This window comes from Pleurodeles waltl, chromosome 8 (assembly GCF_031143425.1).
Source record: "Pleurodeles waltl isolate 20211129_DDA chromosome 8, aPleWal1.hap1.20221129, whole genome shotgun sequence".
Classification (NCBI taxonomy): domain Eukaryota; kingdom Metazoa; phylum Chordata; class Amphibia; order Caudata; family Salamandridae; genus Pleurodeles; species Pleurodeles waltl.
In genome coordinates this window covers 321,150,234-321,170,399 of record NC_090447.1, presented here as the reverse complement: position 1 = coordinate 321,170,399, position 20,166 = coordinate 321,150,234, and the positions used below count along the sequence as shown (strand labels likewise).

At 44.6% G+C, this 20,166-nt stretch overlaps 1 protein-coding gene across 6 annotated transcripts in view; it reads right to left on the bottom strand.

The window, feature by feature from the left end:
* Window positions 1–20,166, bottom strand: part of SLC35A5 (solute carrier family 35 member A5) — a 142,875-nt gene that overhangs the window by 85,944 nt on the left and 36,765 nt on the right. For 4 of the 6 annotated variants that reach the window (XM_069204177.1, XM_069204172.1, XM_069204174.1 and 1 more), the window contains one exon: window positions 7,292–7,431. In XM_069204177.1, coding sequence (XP_069060278.1) covers window positions 7,292–7,418 — 127 coding nt within the window. In that variant the 5' untranslated portion in view covers window positions 7,419–7,431. Of the gene's footprint in view, window positions 1–7,291; window positions 7,432–11,496; window positions 11,587–20,166 lie in introns of all 6 variants that reach the window. The other 2 variants (XM_069204173.1, XM_069204176.1) reach the window with 1 other exon arrangement.

Below are 20,166 nucleotides of genomic sequence, written 5' to 3'. Positions count from 1 at the left end.
GGGGATTCTGGATAGAGACCCTGTATACCTGGTAAACCTTGCTGACTTCTGCAGGCTTGGAGCCTTTAGGATGATAGTGCTGAGGATGCACATTGTAATGCTCAGCTATGCTCTCAAGTCACTGCTGAAGACTTTGGGTGGGGTTGATCAGTAATTGAAAAAGTGATTAAAACACTGGAACTGCAGGACATTTTAGATGGTTCCATTTAGAAGTGGCTTGCACAAACTAGATCCGACCTTGCCATTGTAGAAAAAAGGTTACGTCATTGCTTAGAGATTGCTAAACTGAAGCAAGAAGGGGATAAACCAGGATACTGCTGAGGAGACTGACATGGGCAACTGCGAAACATGGCAAATGCACTTTAACTAGGCTCTGTTCACTGTCCCGCAAAACAGACATAATCCTGCTACATGTATATGACAAGCCACAAGTGAACCGAAAAGCAGACCCACTGATTGCTGCTGCATTCACGAAGGGGTGAATTGGGATATTGTCCTGCTGCATGGGGTCGGGGTGGAGTGGGTCTTGGCTCTCCCCAGAGGCAACAGAACAAGAAACATTAGGGAGGCTGAAGACGACCAGGATCGGACCACAATGAAACAAGTACGGAGCGAGTGTGGCCCAGTGGTGGCAGAACAGCTGAGCCCTTTGCAGAGGAATGCATGGGCAGCCCTTGTACCCCCACACCCCTGCCCCCAGAGCAGCAACCAAAGGAAATTGGTTGCAGGGGTGTGTGCACTCTTAACCCATCAAAGATCGATTCTGGACAGGACATCCAGGCTGTCAGTTGTGTGTCAAGGACCTGGAGCCATCCTATTTACCCAAAGGTGAGATAGCTAAGTACTTGCCAGGGATACAGGAAATGGAAAAAGGGTTCAAGGGCTATTGACCTAAATGTTGTCCAGGAACCGGCTGTCAAGGACGCTGGACAACCACAGCCCGTATCTTGGGGGTTAGGGGGCTTAGGGACCTGATGCCCTAAGTCAGTCCTCCTCTGACTTTCCTCTGGGGGGGGGAAGGAGGGCTGTATCGGGGGGGAAGGAGGGCTGTATCGGGGAAGACCCATGTGTCCCGTAGGCTCTCATTATCCTAATGAGACTACTGGATTTTTGGGTGGCAGGATCGTTCACCGTGTGGGGGACTAAGTCTAACCCACGGCGAAGGACCCTTGTCACCCCAAATCCGGGTTGAGCTCCGGCTAACTAGCAGTGCCTCATCTCTCCCAAAGGGAAGAGACAATTGGGCAGCCGAGCACATGACATCTTATGGCTTCCCAGGGAAGTCGTGGTCACTCAGATCCCAACCAGTTCTCTCATACACAGTGTGGTCTCATATATAAATGACAAAGGCAGTTTGAGTTTTAGTTAAGGAGCCCTGGACCGAGGGAGTAGGGATGAACCTGGAAAGAAGGAAGAACCCCAACAGTACTACCACACTACAGATGGAGCTATAACCTGAGGCCCAGGTGGGACACAACTTGCTCAAATAGCGCTCACAGATTGGCCAATCAATATGATAGTACTGGTAAGTGGAGGTCAAGGGCATGTGGTCGATGCTGGTCCTGAACGTGTACGCACCAACAAAGGGTCCATGCCAAAATAGGCTCCAAACTTATAGAATCAGACGCTACAATACACAGTTTGTGACAATTTAAATGATGTCTGAGAAAGAAATGGATAGAAGCACATCCTATACAGATGCCTCATGCACACCCACTAAGCCTACAAGTCTGGCCATGCACTGGGCTTGTCCAACATATGCAGACCCCAATACCCTTTGGACAGGCAATTTTCATTTTGTTTGGGAACCCACAAAATGTTCAAGATTATATTTTTATTCCAAGAGAGGAAAACAAAGAAAACAGCGAGGTCAAGAGAAGCGCACATAGAGATTAGAAGCTTGGGATCTGAAAGATAGGAACATAGTCAGGGGACTTTGGACAGACTCCATGTTTATTTTAGAGAAAACCTGGGTTAAGTGGTCTCATCTATAACACTTGAGAAGTATGCAGAATTGTTATTAGAGACAAAGCACAAAACCTCATCGTATAAAGTAGAACACGTCCGGCAAAGTGGGCGGTGGGCCTGGAGGGAGCGCTCCGGCAGAGGGAAGCTCTATATTTAGAGACAAGTTTACAAGTTACACTGAGGCAGTTAGAGGTCCTGAGGGAGGAATATCAAAATGCCACCCACGATGCAGTGAAGCAATACTACTTGGCACAATAGCAGACATAATATGAGACAGGACAAGATGAGTCTCCAATTCTCCTAGCTTGGAAAGAGGGTAAGCATTCCAAATGGGTAGGTGAAATCCAACAAGATAATTGCAAAACAGCCAGGACAGATAGGGACATCACACAGGCATTTGCAAACTACTACCAGACCATTTACACAGGTAGACAAAAACCACAGAAAGCAACGCAGCAGAGTTCCTGGACGTGTTGCACCTACCAATCTCAAGTTCTGCAGACAGGGTGACCCTGAGGAGGAACTTACTCCAGTGGAGCCCTCTGAAGCCCTGAAGCAAATGTCAAATGATAAAACTCTGTGACCCAAAGGACTCCCGGTCAAAATATATAAGATAAGATCTCCAATACGGGGGTGAGGAAACCTACAACTTAAACATGCTTAACGTTACCAAGGAAAGGAGTGTCCTTGCACCAGATCTACGACATGCGACAATAGCAGTACACAAAAGTCCAAGGATGTGTGTGGCTCCTATAGGACCATCTCAATATCAAAGTCAAAGTTCTGGCCAAGATACTGGTGATGTCTATCAAAGCATCTAATACCCTTGTACACAAGAACCAAACAGGGTTTATGCGCCTTAGAGGGTGATCGGATTAAAGATCTGAAGACCTCAGACTTGGCTAGACCAAGTGAGACATAGAAGATCCACTAACTATAATAACACAATGTGGAAGAGGCATTTTAATCTATCAATGGAACGTACTTATTACAGACTCTGGTTGTTTGGGTTTGGTCCAAAACTATGCAGGGTGCAGATACCCTAAAAAAGCTTCAGGAGACTTGGGAAAGGGATGTGGGGGCCATTGGAAGATGCAGACTGGGAGGTAGCACTGATGCAACGTAGAGATGAGGCTTCAGAACTCAGATTAAGGCTTTATCCACTTAAAGATTCTGTCTAGAACATATTAAACAAGTAGGCTTTACAAACTGGGTAGGGCGTAGACTCCCACACCTTTAAATTATAAAGCTGCAGATGGCATTTTTTTTATTTTTTTTATACGATCTGGGATTATCCCCTTACTAGTAGGTACTGGAAAACCATCATTAGGGAATTGGAAGAGATACTAAAAGCAGACATACCTTATGCCTCTCAATTCATTCTATGACTATACATTGTGATGTGGACCTTCCACAAGCCAAACAGTTACTGTGTGGGATTAATAGTAGACAAGAGGCTTTGCTAAGATGTGCGCAAGACAACAAGAGTCAAACAACTGGTTTACTTGCATCAATATGTGCAGGTAAGTAGAATGATTTATGCAGGAAGAGGCCCAGGGAAATTTGAAAAAAGGGCTGGCATGGGAATCTCAGTTATCAATGCACAATGACCCTGGTTCACAGGAACAGTTCTTGATTGGGGCACCTTAAAGAGGCCCGCAAACTAACGGGATGCATGGGGTTTCTTTGAAACCTGGAGGCAAAGGGTTGGGGTCAAGGAGGTAGGATTGGTTTGCTCTCCTTGCTGGAATGGATCATGTTGTTCAGAAGTACTGCAGAATCACGCTGGACAAAAGTGCCTCTGTGTATGCTTATAGTTTTGAGTTGTGAAAAAAGAATACATAAAGTTCTTTAAAAATATACTAAGGATACTGCCGGCACAGTTACCCCAAGATAAGAAAAGGGCTTCAAGCACCTCCAGTCTGAGAGCATAGGACTACTCTTTGGCTCAATCAAAGAAGGACATTAATGCAATAGTCTCCACATACTCCTGCACCATAGACTCAATTGCTATCAACAACTAATAATGCTACCTGCTGATTAGGCAAGAAAATATGCAGCTGGAAAAAAGCACGTCTTCAATGATGGAGACCCTAAAAACCTCAAGATCATGAAGTAAATTAACAATACAAACAAGATACTTGGGAGGCATGAGACTCCACAATCAGATTTCCTACTGGTTGAATTTGTTGATATGTATACAGGCCACCTGAGCCCTCAACTTTCAAACTGAACAGCAGTGCTTTTGCATGGAGCTCTCTGAAATCATCTATGCATGAGGTCACTATAGCAATGATTGTGAAATCTAGGAAAGATTGTTGTATTAACCAATGACTACAATAAATATGGATTATCAAATATTGGAGGAACTTCAAGATTATAGGAGATTTACTAATGGATGGGCCATTTAGTCTAGCAGAGCTGGAATGGGTGAATACCAGAAGCAAACACATAGGCATTTGGTTCATAAACAATAAGTCAAATATGACAGATTAGGAAGCTCTCTCTTTTGTCACCTCACTAGATGTTGATAAAGTATTACATTGGGCTGGGATCATTGATATAGTACATGCCAATATATAGGCATAAGCACATCTGCGCTTGTTTGGCTAGGTCTAACATGCACGCAACCATTAGCAGGAGTCAATCCAGGTATAATTATATCAGACCACTGGTGTATGGAATGTGGTACCAGGCAAGAATCTACAAAATCACCAATCCCATTTGCAATGGTGAGGAACTGCTGCCTTGTAGTACCAGGAAAAGTATTGCTGGAAGGAATGGTGTAACTCTGGCGGGTAGGGAACACTTGATTTTGCTGAATATACATTGTATTCCACTATAAAGATTCTTCAGAAAGGATTCTATTGGTCCTGAAGTAAGTGGACAAGTTAGGTTTTCTAGCAAGACTACATGTAACCCTAATCAAGTCATGTTTGTTCCTGCTTCCACTGGGCCAGATTTGGAAGCAAAAGACCACCCTCATGCCTCATTCCACCTCCTTTCACCTGGGCTCAGTGTAACTTTAAATGCCTGGGTGCAGAGGTGTACTCAAAGGATGACCAACTTACATAAGGGAACTCCACAGCTCCATGATGGTTCAGCAATAACTACTCCACTTGGTAACAGGCAGAATAACCAAGGTAAAGATGGCAGCAATCCTTCTCGAACTGTGTCCCTACAGAATCTCCTGCTAGTGCTACAGACCTCTTTAAAAAAAAAAAATACCTTCTAGTCCGAATTGGTGTTGTGCTTTGCTACAAAGAGAGTAGCCCTGAGCAAACTACAGCTGACTTGAGACTCTGGTGTTCTTGGGCTACCTATTTAAGAAATTGCACTATCTACCTGTGCAGTTAAAATATGTAGGACAATGGTTAATAAGATATGTGGCAAAATAGAGCCTTCATGGCTAACATACAGCATGCACAAATGCAGAGTAAAATTTCAACCACCATGGTAGATTCTGGACTTGATAGGTTAAAGGCTGATAGGAACGTAAACACTATTACACTGTACACCCCTGGAGCCCCTTTTTGGCGAATACCATTATTTATATAAAATTATGTACATGACCAAAGTCACCATTTGGAGAAATGTAGGATCCCAAACAAGAGGCAACATGTGCGAATGAGGGAAGCTTACAGATATTCTCAGAAATTAGGGAACTGGTTCAATAAGCAGCAAATCAGTACCTTGTAAGTGGCTACTTTACAAGGGCAACACAAACGACCTTGGAAATTACCAGTGTGGCACTCAAAGCTCACAGGGTGGTACATGTACTAAGGGAAATTCAAGTGGAGTCAAAAGTGGCATTTAAGGGGTACCATATCTTCTGAGGGAGAGACTGAACTTACAAGCTCTCCACGATAAATGATTAAAAGATATGCAGAGCCATTACTGAAGATGAATAGGAGATCTAGACAGGGTTGCTCAGAAAGCTATCTTCAAATATGCCAGGTTTAAAATTACTGCTTTGTAATTATTTAACTTTCCGAAGGCTACCTGGAATATGTGACATCCTATCCAGTGCTGTCTACAGTGCCAAACATCCCAAGCGGACTGTACATGTTTGGATACAGCCTACATAGCCTATACACCCTGCATGAGAATGATGTGCCAGCAAGCAAAGGAATGAGACAACACAACCTTCTTGACCTGAACTACTTCTAGTGAAACAGACTGTCCATATCATGGACCTCCAAAGTTACCAAAAGGGACACATGCAGAATATGCCATGCTGAAAGTTACCCCAAGGGAGCCAAACACACTTGATTCTACCATAACCTGAGACTCTTTTGCTCAAACATACTAGACACTCCTTTGGGAAGATTCCCTGATCCTATGCCGTGCAAGCAACTGCCCAGTCTATATGCCGCCATCCGCAAAATTGCCACAATCGACTCCGAGATCTCCAGACCCACAATGACATTACAAATCTACTTCCCAAGATGACTGGTATGATTAATGGATGAATATTACAACACTGAGGTTAAAAAAGGACCCATCTGCTGGGTCATAGTTCGTTTTAAAAAACTACTAATGTGCTCAGACCTGCAAGTAGGACATTTTCCAATCTTGATCAAAGTCCTCTGACTTCTATCTGTAATGTCTGAATCACTCAGAAGCCTACATTTATTTTTAGTAGACTTGCCAGGCTTCAAGCTGTTCTAAAACATGGCCTGGCCAAAACCTCCCTGTGGTTCTCTCTGGAATTCATGACTTTGAAAACTCTGGAGAGATCAACCTTCTGAGATTGCCCTTTTAAAAGAACACAATGTAACAAACTAAGAATGTCATCAAATTGTCTGAAGACTACGATGAAGAGATATCACATTTCCTTCATGGTGAGTAGCCTTCACTGCAATCTATACTATAGTTCTGATCCAGAAGTCTATTTTCACACTGATTCAGGAGTTGACAATATTTTTGTTTTCATTTCCTTATCGACATAATGTTGAGATATACACAAGAGGAAATGTATGGGGCATAAAACTTAATGGCTTTATATAAGTTTGTGATATTGAAGGAAAAACAGGAGTTTTACAAGTACAAATATGAATGGATATTTTTAAAAAGATTAATAGAAAAACACAGTCTTTATTTAAAACTGTCACCTCAAGGGTCTGCATACTGTGAAGCAGGGGCCACCAGATTGTTTTTTTTGCCTTGTGTTGGTTTTCGCACTGCACCTCTATGATTTCTACCAGAGAATATTCCATACTATCCAAAAAGGTCTTCATGGTGGTGAGCTAAATAACCAAAATAATAAACAAATTTAACAGTCCACCAGAGTTTCATGTGATGACCATTTTCATTAACTGACCTTCATTGGCAGAGTACTTCACCAACAGAATCCGACTACAGACAAAGCCAATATATGCTGCTCCTAGAACAAGTGTGTGTACTGCTGACTTGGAATACCATGCTGGAGTGCAGCACATGCATCTCATTTTGCAGCTCTATCTGAAAAATTACAAATGGGGAAAATAAGAGTTGCACAGAACTTCAATGTGCCATATTTTCAATTTCATTTATGAATGTCCTGTGTGAATAAAACATTACAGTAACAAACAAAGCGTAAACAGTGCAATAAGATCATCAGTAGAAAATAAAACCAAATATGTATAGCAGTCAAAACAAACATAATAAACCAATGCAGAAACATAATGCCACTTCTGTTAACCGTCACAAGCTTGTGATCCCTCTCATCACAGAGCAGTAACTAAATTTTTGTGGCTATCTTTATCATTGGTGTATAATGTTTTATCATCTTGGCCAAACATTCCAACAATGATGATAATGGTTTATACCTTAACCCCTTCGCTGCCAGGCCTTTTCCCCCTCCTGTGCCAGGCCTTTTTTTGCCTATTTGGGGCAGTTCGCGCTTAGGCCCTCATAACTTTTTGTCCACATAAGCTAACCAAGCCAAATTTGCGTCCTTTTTTTCCAACATCCTAGGGATTCTAGAGGTACTCAGACTTTGTGGGTTCCCCTGAAGGAGGCCAAGAAATTGGCCAAAATACAGGGAAAATTTCGTTTTTTTCAACAAAATTGGAAAAAGTGGCTGCAGAAGAAGGCTTGTGGTTTTTCCTCTGAAAATGGCATCAACAAAGGGTTTGCGGAGCTAAACTCAGCAGCTTCCCAGCTTTCAGGAACAGGCAGACTTGAATCAGAAAACCCAATTTTTCAACACAATTTTGGCATTTTACTGGGACATACCCCATTTTTGCAATTTTTTGTGCTTTCAGCCTCCTTCCAGTCAGTGACAGAAATGGGCATGAAACCAATGCTGGATCCCAGAAACCTAAACATTTCTGAAAAGTAGACAAAATTCTGAATTCAGCAAGGGGTCATTTGTGTAGATCCTACAAGGGTTTCCTACAGAAAATAACAACTGAAAAAGAAAAATATTGAAATTGAGGTGAAAAAAACATAAATTTTTCTCTACGTTTTCCTCTGTAACTTTTCCCTGCAATGTCAGATTATCGAAAGCAATATACCGTTACGTCTGCTGGACTCCTCTGGTTGCGGGGATATATAGGGCTTGTAGGTTCATCAAGAACCCGAGGAACCCAGAGCCAATAAATGAGCTGCACCCTGCAGTGCGTTTTCATTCTATACCGGGTATACAGCAATTCATTTGCTGAAATATAAAGAGTAAAAAATTGCTATCAAGAAAACCTTTGTATTTCCAAAAAGGGCACAAGATAAGGTGTTGAGGAGCAGTGGTTATTTGCACATCTCTGAATTCCGGGGTGACTATACTAGCATGTGAATTACAGGGCGTTTCTCAAATAGATGTCTTTTTTACACATTCTCCTATATTTGGAAGGAAAAAATGTAGAGAAAGACAAGGGGCAATAACACTTGTTTTGCTAATCTATGTTCCCCCAAGTCTCCCGATAAAAATGATACCTCACTTGTGTGGGTAGGCCTAGCGCCCGCGACAGGAAACGCCCCAAAGCGCAACGTGGACACATCCAAATTTTTGGAAGAAAACAGAGGTGTTTTTTGCGAAGTGCCTACCTGTAGATTTTGGCCTCTAGCTCAGCCGGCACCTAGGGAAACCTACCAAACCTGTGCATTTCTGAAAACTAGAGACCTAGGGGAATCCAAGGAGGGGTGACTTGCGGGGCTCGGACCAGGTTCTGTTACCCAGAATCCTTTGCAAACCTCAAAATTTGGCTAAAAAAAAACACATGTTCCTCACATTTCTGTGGCAGAAAGTTCGGGAATCTGAGAGGAGCCACAAATTTCCTTCCACCCAGCGTTCCCCCAAGTCTCCCGATAAAAATGATACCTCACTTGTGTGGGTAGGCCTAGCGCCCGCGACAGGAAACGCCCCAAAGCGCAACGTGGACACATCCAAATTTTTGGAAGAAAACAGAGGTGTTTTTTGCGAAGTGCCTACCTGTAGATTTTGGCCTCTAGCTCAGCCGGCACCTAGGGAAACCTACCAAACCTGTGCATTTCTGAAAACTAGAGACCTAGGGGAATCCAAGGAGGGGTGACTTGCGGGGCTCGGACCAGGTTCTGTTACCCAGAATCCTTTGCAAACCTCAAAATCTGGCTAAAAAAAAAAACACATGTTCCTCACATTTCTGTGGCAGAAAGTTCGGGAATCTGAGAGGAGCCACAAATTTCCTTCCACCCAGCGTTCCCCCAAGTCTCCTGATAAAAATGATACCTCACTTGTGTGGGTAGGCCTAGAGCCCGCGACAGGAAACGCCCCAAAGCGCAACGTGGACACATCCAAATTTTTGAAAGAAAACAGTGCCTACCTGTGGATTTTGGCCTGTAGCTCAGCCGGCACCTAGGGAAACCTACCAAACCTGTGCATTTCTGAAAACTAGAGACCTAGGGGAATCCAAGATGGGGTGACTTGTGGGGCTCGAACCAGGTTCTGTTACCCAGAATCCTTTGCAAACCTCAACATTTGGCTAAAAAAAACACATGTTCCTCACATTTCAGTGGCAGAAAGTTCTGGAATCTGAGAGGAGCCACAAATTTCCTTTCACCCAGCGTTCCCCTAAGTCTCTCGATAAAAATGGTACCTCACTTCTGTGGGTAGGCCTAGCGCCCACGAAAGGAAATGGCCCAAAACACAACGTGGACAGAACATATTTTTTCACAGAAAACAGGTGTTTTTTGCAAAGTGCCTACCTGTGGAGTTTGGCCTCTAGCTCAGCCGGCCCCGGGAGGGGGGGGGCAGAAATGCCCTAAAATAAATTTGACCCCCCCCCCCCAACCCCCTCTGCCGCTGCCCGGGAGTGACCCTTGCCTACGGGGTCGCTCCCCCTGCGTGACATTGGCGCCAAAAAACAAATCCCCGGTGCCTAGTGGTTTCTGCCCCCTTGGGGGCAGATTGACCTAAAATCGGCCAATCTGCCCCCAGGGGGGCAGAAATGGCCTAAATACAATTTGCCCCCCAAGGGGAGCGACCCTTGCCTGATGGGTCGCTCCCCATCTCTAAAAAAAGAAACAAAAAAAAAAAACACAAACAAAAAATTTGCCCTGGCGCCTAGAGGTTTCTGCCCCCCCTGGGGGCAGATCGGCCTAATAATGGGCCGATATGCCCCCAGGGGGGGCAGAAAAGGCCTTCCCGAAAATATGCCCCCCCTGGGAGCGACCCTTGCCCAAGGGGTCGCTCCCTTTTGTCAATAACAGTAAAAAAAAAAAAATCCCTGGTGTCTAGTGGGGTTTCAAATCCGGCTTTTGAAACCCTCGGAGAGACTTCAAAGGGAAGGAAATACTTTTCCTTCCCTTTGAAGGCCCTCCGGGCCTCCCCAGTGATTGAAAGAGAAATGCTTTTGCATTTCTCTTTCAATCGCGCTGGAAGCAGAGCTTCCAGCGCGACTAGGGAGGCCCCTGTGACAAATCAGCGCACGCTCGTGCGCTGACGTCACAGGGGGGGGGGTGCACGGGAGCGCGCTAGCGCGCCCCCAAGTTCCCCTGTGCCATGGACGAGATGATCTCGTCCAAGGCACAGGGGAACTGTAGCCTTGGACGAGATCATCTCATCCAAGGTACAAAACACTTTGCTCACATTAACAGACACCATCCAGAATCTAAATAAGGAAATGCACCATTTACTCTCACAAGACCGCTCCCAAACATACAGAGCACTATGAAAGAAATTTGTTTTTCTTCCATTGTAAAAGTCTAATACAACCACTGATGCCCCTGAATATACCAATCAATATTATGTGGATAAACTCAGCGTGGGCGCTCTATAAATCGTATGATTTTAATATTAATCATTTGGAAATATTTTGAAAAGACTATATTAGAACAAAAAGGTTAACACTACAGAACATACAAATTATAAGAATGTTTCAGTAAAAGGATACAATGTTTCAGAAAAGATCACAACATTTAACCATTGTGGTTCCCACAAAGCAATGTTAATTAAGGAGATCAAGACGACCCTATTATTTATACCACAATGCAGCCATCCTGACATTAACAAATTAAGAAAAGTGAATGTTGTCAGCTGAAAGAGCGTGTAAGTGAAATACAAAGGCTTACATCAGGACAAACACCATCTAACTAGTCAGTCCGGATTTTGAATGGCAATAACAGCTACTGCATTTCACAGCTGGGGCAACATCCAGAACCCTGTTACAAATGGTGCTCAAAGACAGCAGCCCACAATAAAGAAAAAAAGTAAGCAATTACATCAGGACAATAAATACTTTGGAAATAAAAATCATCAAATCAGCACTTGATACAACGTGAAGTAGTTATCTTTAAAAACAATATTTAACATATATGAAATAAAAAAACATTGAAATGCTTTTTTTTTTTTTAAACTAAATGGAACTGTAAATCAATTATAAACATAAATCACATGTACAAATGCATTAAAAACAGTATCAATATTAGAGTTGTTTTAGAAATACTAGAAATATTAACATTTAAATGTATTTGATTTCATTTGTTTTAATCAATGAAAAAACACTTTAAAAGGGGTAATTGTTAATTAAGGAACCCACTGAAATCAATGGAAAATAAGATTTTTCTTTGTAGCAACACAATGTTCTTGATGTCGTAGGTTTTGCTGCACCTTTCATAGTTAGTAGAGTGTTGCGATCAAGAGAAAGAGGGTCCAGTTAGTGCTCTGAGGTACTTTATTAGGCAAAGTTATGGTATGCGTACTGTAGAGTAAGAATGGATTGATGTTAGAAAGATGAAAGAACGACAGTAGTGGGATATTTTTGTACAGGGGTGCGCATATTGCCTTCTGGGGCCACACAGAGGCAGAGGATTGATGCTTCCTTTTCTTTTAAAGGGATGTTTGAAGTCTCCCCTGAATTATGCAAACCTTTATTTTTAAACTTCCTTGAGCGTTTTTTTTTCATGTTTCTCATTTTTCATGTGTTTACGTTATCACAAAGGGATGAATTAGCATGGAGTTGAGCTGCTTCTTTTTAATAAATTGGACGTAGAGTATCCGGCGGGTCTGCCCCACAGATGCACCTTTCTACCTAGTTTTTGTTGGCCGTCCGATGAGAGGTTTTTACAACGGAGTACATACTTGAATCATTTTTTAATGATGTGCATGGAACATTGATATGAATATTTTTTAGCTCCTGGATCAAGAATGAAGATTTATATTTATGGGTCTTTTATTATTTTGCCAATTGTATTTGGTAGTGGATTTAGGATGAGGGTTTGAGTTTAGTTTTTTGGGTATGCAAGGTATGTTTTTAGTGTTGGTGGATGGGCTTAGGTTAGGGCTAAGGTTAAAGATTAGATTTGTGTTTTTTTTTTATTTCAAACCTCAGCAATCAAATGGGTCAAGTGTTGAGTTGTTGTTTGTTCATTGTTTATAGAGGTGCTGGCAAGCCTGTAAGATACAGGCTTTTACTACTAGCTAGTCCACATTGAAAATGTGCCAAATTGTTGCACTTTTTTCAATAATTGTGTGTGGTTTCCTTTTTTAAGTGTGTAGTGCCAGAACAATATTGGGCTAGTCTCCTTCCCTGGATACTTTTTATTTTTTTCAAAATTTCCAGGAAACAATAGAAATGTGGGCGGAATTTTACTACTGAGGATGTAAAATAATCATGTCCTCTCATGGTTGGTCTTTTAACCCCTATTTAAGCAGGTTGAGTAACAGTTCCACCATTCAATGTTGAAATCAAGTTGTTTTTAGGAACCCGGTCTGCTTAGAAAGCCAATCCACTTAACTTCAAAGCAATGGTGGCAATTCTAATTCAGTACTGAAATATGCAGTCCAAATTATTGCTGTAAAATGTATGTTGACATGTTTCAGAACAAAGCCTAAAGCAGAAAGATTTTCATTTGAATTGTAGTTTGAAATCGAACTTTAAAAAAAAAAAAAAAATCTCTAAATGCCTGTGAAGAATGGTAAACGGTTCCTTAATTTGGGTAAATTGTTTTTTTATAACATTTATCATTGGCAGTGCAAAGGATTTTTGTAACCTGTTCAGCTGAGATCTTGTTTTAAGGATTTTGTTTGTATGCTGAAAGAGAAAATAAAGCTAACATTTTCATTTTTTTTCAATAATTTGTCCCATAAATCTTTGTATTTAGTTATTTACTATAAATGTAATCATCATTTTATTTGGTTCACTACCATCTAAAATAAAAAGGTCAGGCTCACGGTCTTGCCTTCTTCATTACCTTTTAAGCAGCAGATTGTATATAGCCAAGCATATTACTCTTGTCTTTAGTTTTTTTTTCTGGGGAACATAAAACACAACAACAACATTATGCTTTAAATACAATTTAGTTCTTGGTATGAAATTCAACTGTTTGCAAGCTAAGGACATGCTGGAGCTGTCCAGGACAGCAGCGCATGGGTGCTGAAGACTGCTCCAGCACGTCCACGTACTGGCAGCTAGAACACCCCCACACACACTTACTTGGTGTAAGCACTGGAGGGATTTCATTGTTGATTTCACTTCCAGCTGCTGACGAAGAGCTTGCCCAGCAACCTGAGGCTTTCTTTTTTTTTTTTTTTTGAAATGATGATCAGCATGCATGGCATACTGAAGTAATTACAATTGAAAATGAAAGTATAATGAGCAGATTTGTACTGTATCATGTTAACTGTTCTAAGCAAATAACAGAAATTCTGTTTTGGTTGGATTGAGCTTCAGGTAGGTGCTGGTCATCCAGTTCTGTATGATGTGCAAATAGTGTTTAAGGCACTGAACGCCTGAAGCAGAGGAGACTTTCAATTTGACCATATTTTGATGGTGTTATATGTGAGTAGCCACAGGTAATACATGGAAGTAACCACTCAAGAACCAATGGGACAGTGTTTTTCCAGGGCCAAAGTAATATTTTCCCCCACGTTAAACTAGTATTCAATTACCAATCACCACCCATTCATCACATCATTGTACTGTATTAACACCCTCGCCTTTTGAACAGGCCGAGAACGAGACCTGGGCAGTCGATATATATTAATGGAAACAAAAGGGGTGATAAAAGAAGGATAACTAAAAAGATCCTCCGTTGTTGAAGTCTATGTGAGGTGACGGCCATAGGTAAGCAGGATTATCTCAGTTGCAGGTGGTTTAGGCAGTGATAAATGATATGAACAATGGTAGTGATTACGCTTTTTTACCTGCAGACATTCAGGGGGTTATTACAACTTTGGAGGAGGTGTTAATCCGTCCCAAAAGAGACGGTAAAGTGACGGATATACCACCAGCCGTATTACGAGTTCCATAGGATATAATGGACTCGTAATACGGCTGGTGGTATATCCGTCACTTTACCGTCACTTTTGGGCCGGATTAACACCTTCTCCAAAGTTGTAATAACCCCCTTAGTGTTGATTAAACAACATCCATCTAGTAACATCAGTAGGAGGCGTCTCGGAGGACTACAAAAGAACATTAGGGCCCTTATGAGTTAAACTCATTGAGGTGAGAACGGACATGGGAATCAGACATAATAAATATAATGCTATAATTATGTCAATATATTCATCGTTATAGTGAAACATGTATTTTTTCTTAGAGTAGGTAAGAAAAGGATGATTATTTAAAAAAAAAAAAATTCTATAATTTTTGATTTCCCCGTTGTATCTCTACATTACGGGGGTGGGTGCCCCATCGAGAGAATTATGTGAGATAGTTAAAAAACAACTCAAAAGAGACAGATAAGATATAGAATTGATGTTGTTGTTACCCACCTATAGGAAGCTGTTGTATTGGACTAAATAGATACCAGAGTTATTATCCCTTACCCAAGCCTATTGGCAGGAATAAAAGGGATGTTGAGTGAGGTGCATAATGTTAGCTTTAATATAAATCCATTAAGAACATGAGAATGAAATGTGGTTAGGTGGATGATCTTTATACTTCATGGGAATTTGATATGTCACATGAGTTTACAAGAGTGATGTAAGTAGAGAAGGATGACAGGAGAAGGATAGGTGAATGATGAATGAATAGTGCGATATTCGGAAAACATGTGGTGCAAATTAACTGTACGGCTATTCCATGCACTGCAAATACATAACGTTGTAGAGTTAACAAAGTACGTTTGTATGCCAATAACTGTACTTTGAGGTTTTTGGAAGAAAAAGATGAATATTACTTTTGTATTTTTGTTCTGTTTGTAGAATTTGCAACTACGAACATGATAAATGTTTTAACAATATTGATGAGGGAGGAATATAAAATTGTTATGTGCTGAAGAAGGTGGTTTCAAGAAATATTTTTTGGGGCCACCGAAACGTATTGACAATTATGAACAGTGACATAATCCATCAGCACAATTGTATAAAAACAATCAATTTGTGATTGCACAGTGACACATTTGATAGATATGTACAACTCTAAAAGCGTAATAGAGTAGCTTATTTTTTAAAAAAAAATATTTCTTCCTAAATTACAGGTGGTTTGCTTTTATGTGGTTTTCAATTTTGTCTAAAATGAATTCGAGGATGATTTTATGAATAAAAATAAATATTAAACCACTAGGTTGGGGGCGTGGCCAAGATGGCGGCGCGCTAGGACGTGCCCGTCCAAGCTCCGCCGCCCTGGCCCGGAACACCGTCGACTGGCCCCGCAGGGGGACACCCTGAGGCACCCCCGAAGCGACGGGCACTGCAGAGGGCTGGTGGTCGCCCGGCAGAGGCGGAGCGGCGCGCGACGCTGCTCCCAGTGAGCGAGGGGCAGCCGGCCCCGAAACGTGATCGGGGCTGCGGAGCGGTTTGGGTGGCGGCCTGGGCCGCGAGGCGGGCCTTTCTCCGGCGGCTTCCTCGGCCCTGTGCCGGAGGGGCCGGAGCCCCAGAAGGATCGCGCTGGGCCCGCGAGCGGCGGGACTGCAGTGGGGGCCTAGACCCCAGGATTGGCAGACGCCCTGTTTATCGTACCTGGTCGGGGGCTGGAGGGGAGCTCCCCCCTTCCCCAGCGGGTCTCTCCAGGACTGCGGAGAGGGCTGGAAGTGCGGGCAAAGATAGGAGAGGCCATCGCTCTGCCCCGAGGTCACCATACTCACCCGCAAGGAGGACAAGTAAGTGCGGGCCCCTGCGTGAGGCTGCAGAGGCTATATAAAGCGAAGATTCGTAAGAGGAGGCTACAAAGTGCAAAGGCCAGGCGCAATCTTTGACACGGCGACACTTGGTGATTTAGTCCCAGACGGAGCTTTTGGAGAGACTCGGGGGTGGGGCGATCCGGCGAACCGAGACCATGCCCGCGTGCCATGGCGTCGTTCAAATCCAAGTGGTAGCGTTCAGTGAGAGAAATGTTGACAGGGGCCCGCCTGACATCGGGTGGTATGGCTGAGGATCCACCGGCGACAAGACCCCTGGAGAGTCGACAGAGATGGATCCAGATGAGGGCTCCCCGGTCACGAAAGGCTTTTTGACCTCCCTGTTTGATTCGCTTCGGAGCGACATCCAGGAGCTCCGTAGGGACATTTCCCAGGAGGTGAAGGAGCTGCGAGGAGGGGTTACCTCCCTGGGAGAGCCAGTGGCGCAGCTGGAAGACGGCGAGATTCCTTGAGGTGAGGAGGTGGCGGGCCTGCAACAAGAGGTCGTCCGCTTCCGAGAGCAGCAGGACCTCCTCCAGATAGCGGTCGAGGATTTGGAAAATCGTTCGAGGAGACAAAATATCCGCATCAGAGGGGCTCCAGTTGGGGCGGGAAAGGAGGACATTGGGGACTATGTGGTGGGCCCGTTTCGCTCTCTGCTGGGCCCGGAGGAGACCCAGGGGATGATCCTGGAAAGAGTTCATCATGTGGGCCGTGCTAGTGGCCCTGGAAACCGCCCCCCGGATATCCTAGCCTGTCTCCACAACTTTGGGCTTAAAGAAAAGATCCTACAGCGGGCTCGCAATCTTCATCAGGTACTTTTTAGAGGACATGAGCTCCAATTATTCCACGACCTCTCTGTGTGAACCTTGCAGAGGCGGAGAGAATTCAGACCTATCACGGAGCACTTGCGGGCGCATGATGTGTCCTACTCCTGGGGCCACCTGTTCCGCCTGGTCTTCCGTTGGGAGGAACAGCTCTGGCAGGTGAGATCCGTTTCGGAAGCAAATCGGATCCTGGGCTTGGGGAGAACTGCCAGGATGTGAGCGAGAAGGTGACCTTGCCTGTTGGGGGTCCCCCATGTTGGCGGCGGAAGGAGAAAAGAAGGAAACTGCAGCGCCCTACGGCCTCGGAATGGAGGTCGGAGTGGGAATCCGTTCTGAACAGCGTGGCCGCCGGAACTTCAGCCTAGAGGAGGGGGGGGGGTTAGGGGAGGCCCGAACTGCGGATGGCCTTGATGCTAACGGCATGCTGGCCGCTGAAGAGGGTCAGGCGGTGGGGGCGAGGGACCTGGTTTACCAAACATAGACGGATCTACTGCCCTGTGGAGACTTTTCCTCGTGAAGATGGATGTGCGAGGACTTCTTGGTTGTGAGCACTTGTTGTGCGCATTGGTTGAATGTTGTTGGGTTTCCCTGCGACGCTGGCTTCTGTGTGGAGATATTCTCAGGCTTGGAGGATGTGTGGAGGAGGGCGCACCCCACGTTAAGGGACTATTCCTTTTACTCGGCAGCGACTAAGACATACGCTAGGCTTGACCTTTTCTTGGCCTCGCAAGAGTTTCTTCCCTGGGTTAGGGAGTCAGTGATTGAGCCTCGAGCCCTGTCGGATCACACTCTGGTTACTGTTGAGGTTGTCATGAGTATGGAGCGCATGGGCGCATCGGGGTGGCGATTTAGGGACTCAATGCTTCAGAACGGTGCAACAGTAGCGGCGATTCGTAGTGCAATAATAGACTACCTTAGCCTTAATGATGATGGGACCACTTGCTTGGCGACGCTGTGGGAGGCACTGAAGGCTATATTGAGGGGTGAGGTGATGTCGCTGTCCGCTAGGGATAATATAGCAAGGAGACTCCTTAGAGAGGATTTAGAACAGAGAGTGACGGTATTGGAGCGTTCACATAAGCATACCGGTGCACCGAGAGTCTGGCGAGAGCTTGAGAAAGTAAGGAAGCAGTTAAGGAGGTTGGACTGGGAAGAGTATGCGGTAGTGCGCCATAAGCATAAGTATTATATAGGAAGTAATAGATGTGGGAAGCTATTGGCACATCGGTTGCGAGCGCAGCGTCAATGATAAAAATGGTTTGCTCTCCCTCGGGAATGGAAGCGCGCACGAGCGACCAAATTGCGGAGGCGTTTGCGGAATTCTATCGGGGACTATATGGGGCTGAGAAGCCCGGTAATGCAACTCCGGAGGCAATCCTAGAGGGTATAGCAACTACTTCTTTGACCGAGAGAGAGGCGACTTCGTTAGATCAACCTATAAAGGCGGAAGAGGTCATATCAGCAATTGCACATTTGCAGGTCGGGAAGTCACCCGATGGTTTTTCCGCACTTTTTTTAATAAGACCTTCTGTATGGAAATTGTACCGATATTAGTGCGACTCTTCAATTCCTTTTGACAGACGGGAGCTCTCACGGCCAGCATGCTGGATGCCACTATTGTGGTTATTCCAAAGCCGGGGCAGGATCCTGGGGAGTGCGCCTCCTACAGGCCGATCTCCCTCTTGAATATCGATGCCAAATTGTTCACTGGCATACTGGCACACCGTCTCAATTATTACATGCAGGGCCTTGTGGATCCCGACCAAGTAGGATTTATACTGCATAGGCAGTGTAGTGATAATACCAAGCGATTGCTTCATCCATTGGATAAAACTGATCGCTCACGCAGGGAGGCGCTCTTCCTTTCTATTGATGCGGAAAAGGCGTTCAATAGGGTTCATTGTCCCTACCTGTTCAGGGTGCTTGAGCGCTTTGGGCTGGGCCCGGGTTTTATGGCATGGATCCGTTGTATCTATCAGGCGCCTCGGATGGCGGTCCGGGTCAACGGGACACTCTCGTTGCCGTTCTCAAATCAAAGAGGGACCCGGCAGGGGTGCCCGCTTTCGCCTCTCTTGTTTGCGCTCTATATGGAGCCTATGGCGCAGCGGCTTTGTGATAACCCTCAGATCACGGGCGTGAAGTTTGGGGGAGATGAGCACATCATTTCATTGTACGTGGATGATGTGATTCTTACCCTGGCGGAACCCGCAACCTCATTGCTTGCACTAATGGGGATACTAGACGAATTTGGACGGGTCTCGGGATTCCGGATGAATATGCTAAAGTCGCAGGCCATGAGCAGGTTTATCAGTGCCGAGCATGAAAGAGATCTGAAGGCCCGATTCCACTTTATATGGTCTTCCTCAAAACTCCCATACTTGTGGATTGATTTAGGGTCCACTGTTGCTCGCACAGCGACGTTGAATTACACGAAACTGACCCGGGAGGTGCAGCGAGACCTTGAGGAGACGTAAACTGTCTTGGTTGGGTAGGGTGGTGGCGGTGAAGATGACCATCCTACCACGCGTTCTGTATGTGTTCCAGGCACTTCCGGTGGCGCCGCCGCCACGAACGATAGCAACCCTTCAAACAGCGGTTCTAAGATTCATTTGGGAGGGAAAGGCGACGCGGTTACCACGTCGGGTGTTGTATCGTCTTAAGCAGGAGGGAGGATTGGCGGTCCCCTGCCTTCTACGATACTTTCAGGCAGCAAAATTGTGTTTTCTATTAGAATGGAGTCGTCCGTCTTCCGAGAAACACTGGTGTTTCATGGACCAAGGGGTGGCGGGCTCCCAAATATGGAAGGAGCCTTGGCTCCGGCGCAGTCACAGAGCGCGGGGGCTGTACGTAT